At 43.5% G+C, this 8,436-nt stretch overlaps 1 protein-coding gene across 1 annotated transcript in view; it reads right to left on the bottom strand.

Moving 5' to 3' along the window:
• Window positions 1-684: 684 nt before the first annotated feature.
• CCDC148 (coiled-coil domain containing 148) overlaps window positions 685-8,436 on the bottom strand; it is a 223,726-nt gene continuing 215,974 nt past the window's right edge. The window contains exon 16 of the mRNA XM_081095906.1: window positions 685-2,389. Coding sequence (XP_080952032.1) covers window positions 2,243-2,389 — 147 coding nt within the window. The 3' untranslated portion in view covers window positions 685-2,242. The remainder of the gene's footprint in view (window positions 2,390-8,436) is intronic.

The following is an 8,436-nucleotide window of genomic DNA, read 5'->3' as shown; positions in this document are numbered from 1 at the left end:
ACATTTTTGTTCTTATCTACTATACACACACATGAATAGGTGAAATCAAATCTCATGGCACAGTGCTGATTCCTATTGGGTATGTATTGTTTTCTCTTTTATGCCCGCCTGGAAAGCTAGACTGACAAAAGTCTAAGTGAAGCAGAGCACAAGGACTGGGGGGAGGAAAATAAAAGGGACAATAACCGATGTCAGGGTAAATATGACTCCCAGGCAGGAACTATCCTTGCTATCAGAGAAATTCCTACAAAGTAGAGATATTTAATCAGAAACTGGCTAAAAAGTCTATTTCTGATGCACTAATACAGTAAGAAATTTTACTTTTAATAACTTGCTTTCTTAATATTCTTTTCCTCAGTTTATTATGAATTTATGGCATTGACCTAAGAGTACATACACACTTATGTACAGTTTAAGGAAAGGAAACATCATAAAATCACTACCCATAACTTGGAAGTCCCCGACCCTGTCAGCCTTCCTTTTCCCAAGAGATAATCATTACCTTGATTTTAGTGTTAATCATTGGCCTATTTCCCTCTATTGTTTCATCACCTATCCTTAAACACTACGGGTTACTTAGTCTGTTTTTGTACTTTAGATAAATAAAATACAACACAGTATGTATACTTTTGCATCTGAGTCCTTTCACTAAATATTATGCCCATGTTAATTTTTTTCATTTTTCTCTATTCGCAATTCCATATATGAATATACCACAATTTTTATATCCATTCTACTATTGATGAACATTTGGCTTGTTTTCATTTAGGAATCCCAGTCCGTGTGTCCTTATACACATATGCAGGGGCTCCTCAAGGGCATATATTTAGGAATAGAATTGTTCTATCCAAGTGTATAAACAGTGTCAACTTTACCAGGTAAACCTGGACTTTTCCAATCTACCCTCTCACCACCAGTGGGTGCTTCCTGCTGTTCTGTAGGATATTACTGATATTGTTAGATTTCTTAGTATTGTTGCCAATCTGGTGGAATCATATTGGTATTTCATTGGGTTTTTAATTGGTATTTCCATCTTTCCATATGTTTATTAGCCACTTAGATTTCGGATTTATTTTATTTTGTTTCTTTCTTTTATTTTAATGCTGGTCAGGCTCACTAAATTGATTTAATGAGTCACAGTTGAAAAACAAGTGATCTATGGCATGTTATTCTACCTTTCTGAACCTATTTCCTTATCTGGAGAAATGGGAATAAGCTCATAAGGTTGTTATCATGGTCAAAGAAGACTTTATATGTAAAGTATATACATGGCTCTGAGCACACAGTTTGTGTTCAACAAATGGTAACTATTATAAATACTGTTTTTAAAAAAGAAAGAAAATTAATAAGTTCTGAGTCAAGAGCTACACTGCTTCCGTATAACCCCAAGTATGAATTCCCTGTGGTTCTCAAAATAGTGGCACCCCCTCTCGCTGTGCATCACAAGCTACTCATGTTTGTGTGGTTCGTTAGAAACAGTAAAAAGAAAACACTTCTGCTTGACTTCTGCTTGAAACATTGCCTTCTATAAAATCATCTAGATATTTAATAGGTAGTGTGAAACTTTTGATAGCATTCTAAATATTATCAATGTTAAAATATCCCTTCTAAACAGCCATCCACATTTTCCCCCTAGCCAAAATAGATATTCTGATGTCTGAAATGCTATTTCTAATTTCTAATTTATTCTTATGGGCTAATTTGCAAAATGAGATTGTCTTGGATGATTGGTTTTCAGTAAACATGGTATACCAAATTGGTTTCTAAATTTAGAGAAAGGTTGAGTCTTCTATTATAATAATCAAGAAACAATAGAAGTATTAATGGTAATGAAGCTTCCATGATTAAAAAGTTAAACTCTGAAAATAGCAAGCAGAAATGATTGTTAGCAGGTAGCATTAGTATAAATTATAATTCTCGCAAATGGTTATTTTGATCTCTTTTCATGGGATAAGGCAACTCCCAAATTGCAATTTACTAAATGCTAATATATGTACCAAATGTGTCATAATTAAGTTCCATAGTCTTGGAGAATTTAATACCACTAAAGAAACAAAGATATTGGAAATAGTGCATAAAATTCTAAGAATCATTTTTTTAAAGGCAAGGTTGTTTTAATAGATGCTATGATTTCTATGTCGATCTTTTAAAAAAATATTTAGAAAGCAGTAATCATTGTTATCCATATAAATGTATTCAGAGAAAAATTTTGTTTACATTTAATAGGATTTGAAGATGAACTCTAGGTTTTAAATACAGTAGATTCCATGTCCTTTCTTGGCGGTTTTTGAGGACTGATTTTTGGTAATATCTCTTTGGCATAAAAGGTTTTATGAAGTCCAGCTTCTCGAAGTGCTAACTCAAAGCGAAGTCTAGGGTCAGAAATTATCTGTAGAAATAAAGTATAATGTAAATAAATAGCAATTCATTGAACTACAGTAAATTTTATCATTTAGTGCCATATTTCCCTAAGCTGCATAATTTGTTTTTGCTAGATAAATGACTAAATGACAGTAAATTTTGTGTATACAGTGACTATATCATAGTTATTTTTACTGAAAACATCCAAACCTTTTCGGCATTGCCACTTTCCAGTGAGTGAATCAGCGTTTCCAACATAAGGTGTATAGACTGTTGCATAGTAGATTAGTCAAAATACAAAACGTTAGAATTATTAAAAGATGAGATGAAAAAAGCTTACTTTCAATAATATCATTGATTCATTATTTATTGATGGCCGGAATATGCAAATATAGACAATCACTGATTATAATAAAATAAATCTAAACCACAACCTTCTGCATCTGCCTTTAAACAGACATTTTAATTTCTCCATCACTTGGCAATATGTAAATTAAGTTTAAGCACAGGGCCACTACCTGAAAAACAAAAATCAATAGAACCTTCTTCCCAAGCCAGACTTCTATTTCAAGCAGAACTAGAAAATGCTTCCATCTATCTGATTCTAAGTGGGATAGACATACGAGTAGTTCGATTTCTGTTTCCACTTATAGCTGATTGGACTTTACTCCTCCTTCTGTGAATATTAAATGTCAATGGTGCAGTTTGCAATGATAAGAAGGTAGCCACACATGGATTTCAGCTAAGGAAGCATTTTACATGGATTTAAAGTCCCCCTAGAGCAGGGGTGGGGAACCTTTTTTCTGCTGAGTACCATTTGGATATTTATAACATCATTTGAGGGCCATACAAGATTATCAGCTTAAAAATTAGCCTGCTATATTTGGCCAAACATTTCATTAGTTCTTCCTGAATGCCTTGGCAGGGCCAGACCAGGGCCCTGGGGCCAGATGTTTCCCACCCCTGCCCTAGAAGATTGGATAATAAGCTGTTGAAAGCAGCCCCTCCTTCGAGGAGCTCTTTCATAGGGGTGATAAGATTATACCCAGATAACTGCAGTTTGCGGCAACATGTGATAGATACCGCTGAGTGGCACACCTCTCCGTGCCGGTGAGACTAGCATGGTCTCCGGTAAGGAGGAGCACCGGAGCACCGGAGCTAAAGTCCAACTTACTCTTTTCTAAAGCAGATGGGGGAGAAATTGGTCCATTTGGAATCACCTTTGGGGACACTGGGGAAGGACACTGCTAAGCCTGGGGCTTGAATTTGAAAGGCTTTCGGGCTCTGCCAAGGAGTCTGGAGAGCTACTGAGGTTGCATTTGTTTCTGTTTGAGGCGTGGAATTAATATAATCACTGTCATTGTATAAAAAGATGGATCTCATTGTAAGTTCAGGATAAATTAAGGAGGCAAGGAAAGAAGAGATGAAAGCAGAGAGAGTGGTTAGGGGGCTACTACAATGGGCTAGACATGACTAATAATAAATATGCCTAAACTTGGCTGGTAGCAAGGAAGAGATAACTGTCAGAAACACTGAAGGGAAGAATTAATAGAACTTGGCAACTGGTCAGATACAGGGACTAGGGGCAGCGATGCATTCAGTCAAGAATAATACAGAGATTTATGTCTGACGACCAACATATGTGACCTCCTCTGCTCCAGTCCAGGCTCCCTGGTCCCTCTCACCTACTTCAGGTGGTTCATGCTCCACCTGCATATGTTCTCCCCTAGTCATCCCCGGCGTGCACCAACTCCTCAGCTCTGGAGGTATGAGCTTTAAACTGCTTTCATTATCTACTTTTTGAATAAACAAAGTGAAATGGAGATCTCCCTTGGATACTGACCATGATTGTCCCAATTCCCCAACCCAGAGGCAGCTAATCGGTTTCTTGTAAATGTGTACTAGACATTTCTCTCTCCCCAAGTCTGTTTCTCCTTCTATATTCTTACATGGTTGATGATAGCAACACTGAATACTTCTCATTTACTGTATTACTACTGGGTGCCAGACAGTATCCTAGGGCCTTAATCCTCATAAGAACCGTGCAAATTATTGTTTTACAGATGAAGGAAACAAGACAGGAAGATGTTAAATAGTGTACACAATTTCACACAGCTAGTAAATAGTGGAACAAACTGTCTGGTTTAGAATTATTCTCACTTTCATCATCCCTCCTTGCTTCCCCTTTCTCCTCCCTCCTCCCTCCTCCTCTCAGCCAGAGCCATTCCTGCCCCTCCCCCACTTCTGTGAGGGTGCCATTTGACTCCACATGACCTCCACCCCCCACCCTCCACCCCCGCAGCCTCACCAATTTCCCATTCAGGACAAGTTGTTAAAACATACATTCGGTTCTGTAATTCAGCTGCTGCAAAGTCTCGCCTCTGCTCAGGATAAAGGTGACATGCAAGCAAGACCCACTATAGGACTTTTCACAGTCTGAGCCTAACCTATGTTCCGAGTCTCATCTCCCAGCACCCACCCTTGCCCAGTACTTTCCATTGAGGACACACCAGTAAGGGACTCTTTCCCCCACTTCTAGCTGGTGAAACTCACTTCTTCAGCCCAGGCAGCGGAGAGCTTTCCAGCCTCTGACTTCAGTTCTTTGCAAGCCCCCGCTGCCCTCCCCACTGTAGCTTGTGAAGAGTCCCTTGAATCTTTAAGGTTTATCCCTCACCCTACGCCCACTTCCTCCCACTAATTTATTTTTTTTGTTTGTTTTTAGCTTAAATCATCTGGAATGAATCTTGTTTCTGCTGCTATGTCTTCAACTAAGATACATGTTAAGTTTTCTCTTTGACACTTTCTCTGATTTCCCCAGCCATTCCCTTCCCTAGTGGCTGTGGCCCTTAGACCTCTATTATGGAGGTGTCCTGCCCTTATTATTCCCATGCATGTTACTGTCCTCCCAGCCCAGCTCCCCAGCTCCCCACTTCCACAGAGGACATGTCTGCACTGTTCAGGATGGCACCTGGCACAGTGCCAGGTGGTAGTATCTGTTCCATCAATACGTGTCCAATTGATAAATTAATTGTACATTTTTTTAATCCCTAGCAAAGTATGCAGCACATACTACAGGCACATTTGATTTATTTGTCAGTGCGTGAATGGATGAAGTTTCCTGCCTTTTATATAATTAAACTAGAGGCCCAGTGCACAAAAATTTGTGCACTCGGCGGGGGGGGGGGGGGGGGGCGGCGGCGGAGAGTCCCTCAGCCCAGCCTGTGCCCTCTCACAGTCTGGGACCCCTTGGGGGATGACCACCTGCTGGCTTAGGCCCGCTCCCAGGGGGATTGGGCCTAAGCTGGCAATCAGCCCGGCAGCCCTCGGGGAATGTCCACTTGCCAGCGGGGAGCAGACCTAAGCTGAGGTCGGATATCCTTAGCGCTGCTGAGGAGGCAGGAGAGGCTCCCACCACCACCACTGTACTGGCAGCCATCAGCCTGGCTTGTGGCTGAGCAGAGTTCCCCCATGTGGGAGTGCACTGACCACCAGAAGGAATCTCCTATATTGAGCGTCTGGCCCCTGGTGGTCAGTGTGTGTCATAGTGACCAGTCATTCCCAGTCTTTTTGCTATTAGGGTCAGTTTGCATATTACCCTTTTACTATATAGGATAGAGGCCTGGTGCATGGGTGGGGGCCAGCTGGTTTGCCCTGAAGGGTGTCCCAGATCAGCGTAGGGGTCCGGCTTGGGTGCCTGGCCAGCCTGGGTGAGGGGCTGATGGCTGTTTGCAGCTGGTCACACCCCCTTCAGGGTGGGGGTCCCTACTGGGGTGCCTGGCCAGTCTGGATGAGGGGCTGAGGGCTGTTTTCAGGCTGGCCTGCAACTAAAGCTCCCAGCCTCTTTTTTTTTTTAATTCTGGGATTTATTTACCTTCTATAATTGAAACTCTGTTGCCTTCACTGGCGCTCCCAGCTCTGAGGCCTCAGCCTGCTGAAAGCAGGTATCTGGGGTTTGTTTAACTTCTATAATTGAAACTCTGTTGCATCTGGAGCTCAGAGCCGGGTCACGGCAGGCGGGGAACCTTGGTTTCCTCCATCACTAAAGCAAGCAAGCCTCATGTTCGCTTCAGCTGCATGGCTGCTGGCAGCCATTTTTGTTGGCAGTTAATTTGCATATTGCCCTGATTAGCCAATGGGAAGCGTAGCAGAGGTACAGTTAATTACCCTTTTTTCTTTTATTAGATAGGATAAGCATTTAGCAGGTCTCCCTAGATTTGCAAAATTAACTACTTTCTCCTTTAATTTCAGGGATACACATTCATTCATCTGTCCTCCCTTCCTAGAAATGGTTAAATTAGCCCTTAAGCCCTGGCTGGTGTGGCTCAGTGGATGGAGCATCGGCTTGCGGACCAGAGGGTCCCAGGTTCGATTCCATTCAAGGGCACATGCCTGGGTTGAGGGCTCAATCCTCAGTAGGGGGCATGCGGGAGGCAGCCAATTGATGATTCTCTCTCATCGTTGATGTTTCTCTCTCTCTCTCTCTCCCTCTCCCTTCCTCTCTGAAAGCAATAAAAATATATTTTAAAAAAATAAAAAATAAATAAATTAGCCCTTAATACTTATTTTCACAGAAAATGTTGTATCATTAGCTATGATGAATTATCTTCTGCTCATTTTAACTTCTGAAAACTTCCCTCTGCTTTGTTTAATCAAGTATCATCAGTTTTTCTTCAAAAGAATTATGGTATGAATTTAAACAAATTCTGAATACGATAGAGCAATATTCACCAACAAAATACAGTACTAACACAGCTTTAATGTATGATTTTGTAAAATTATTTTTAAGTTTAAAAAATAATTTTCTAGGGAAGGTAGGGGAGGGTGGGGGTAAGGGGGAGAGATCAACCAAAGGACTTATATGCAAGCATATAGACCTAACCAATGGACACAGACAACAGCGGGGTGAGGGCATGAGTGGGGGTATGGGGGTAATGTGGGGATAAGGACACATATGTAATAACTTAATCAATAAAAAAATTGAAAAAAATAAAATAAAAGGTTTAAAAATGAAAAAAATAATTTTCAATGACAGATTCATAACATTTCCAGATAAACTGCTTTTTCTATGCTTACCTACCAACTATCTACACTAATAAAAGAGAAAAATGGTAATTGGCGTACGGCGATACCCTTTTCATTGGCTACTCAGGGCTATATGCAAATTAACTGCCAACTAAGATTGGCAGTTAACTGCCAACAAGATGGCGGCTAATTTGCATATGTAGGCACAATGCAGGGAGGCAAAAGGGAAAGCAGGAAGAAGCCCCCTGCCACTGACAGTGATTGGAAACCCAGGGGGGAGCTAAGAGCTGGGGGGCAGGGCAAAGGCGGCCCTGGGTCCGCCTTTGCCCTGCCCCCCAGCCATGATCGGAGAATCAGGCGCCTTTGCCGCCCTGGCCAGTGATAGCAGGAAGTAGGGGTGGAGCCAGCGATGGGAGCTGGGCACGGTCGAAGCTGGCAGTCCCGGGAGCTAGGGGTCCCTTGCCTGGGCCTAAAGCAAAGCCCACGATCGCGGCGCCCCCCGCTGCCACTGCGGGTCCCCGCTGCCTGGGCCGGACACCTAGGCCAGAGGCGTTAGGCCTGGGCAGGGGCGGAGCCTGCAACCGCGGGGAGCTGGGGGTCCCCTGCCCAGGCCTGACACCTCTGCGGGAGGCCTCAGGCCTGGTCAAGGGGCCTATCCGGTGATTGGTGATCGGAGGGTGATGAGGGTCAACTCCTCTGGCTGAGGCATCAGGCCTGGGTGGGGGGCGGAGCCGGGGATTGGGGGGATATGATGGTCCCCTTGCCCAGGCCTGAAGCCTGGGTCAGAGGCGTCAGGCTTGGGCGGGGGGTGGAGCAAGCAATCAGAGGGAGATGGGAGTCCCCTGCCCAGGCATGATTCCTGGGCCAGAGGCCTCAGGCCTGGGCGGGGGCCAGAGCCAGTGATCGGGGGGAGATGGGGGTCCCCTGTCCAAGCCTGACACCTCTGGCGGAGGCATCAGGCCTGGGCAAGGGGCCGATCAGGAGATCGGAGGGTGATGGGGGTCAACGCCTGAGGGCTCCCAGTATGTGAGAGGGGGCAGGGTGGGCTGAGGG

The sequence above is a fragment of the Myotis nattereri genome (genome assembly GCF_964212035.1).
Source record: "Myotis nattereri genome assembly, chromosome: 7".
Classification (NCBI taxonomy): domain Eukaryota; kingdom Metazoa; phylum Chordata; class Mammalia; order Chiroptera; family Vespertilionidae; genus Myotis; species Myotis nattereri.
This window is presented reverse-complemented; position numbering and strand designations above follow the sequence as displayed.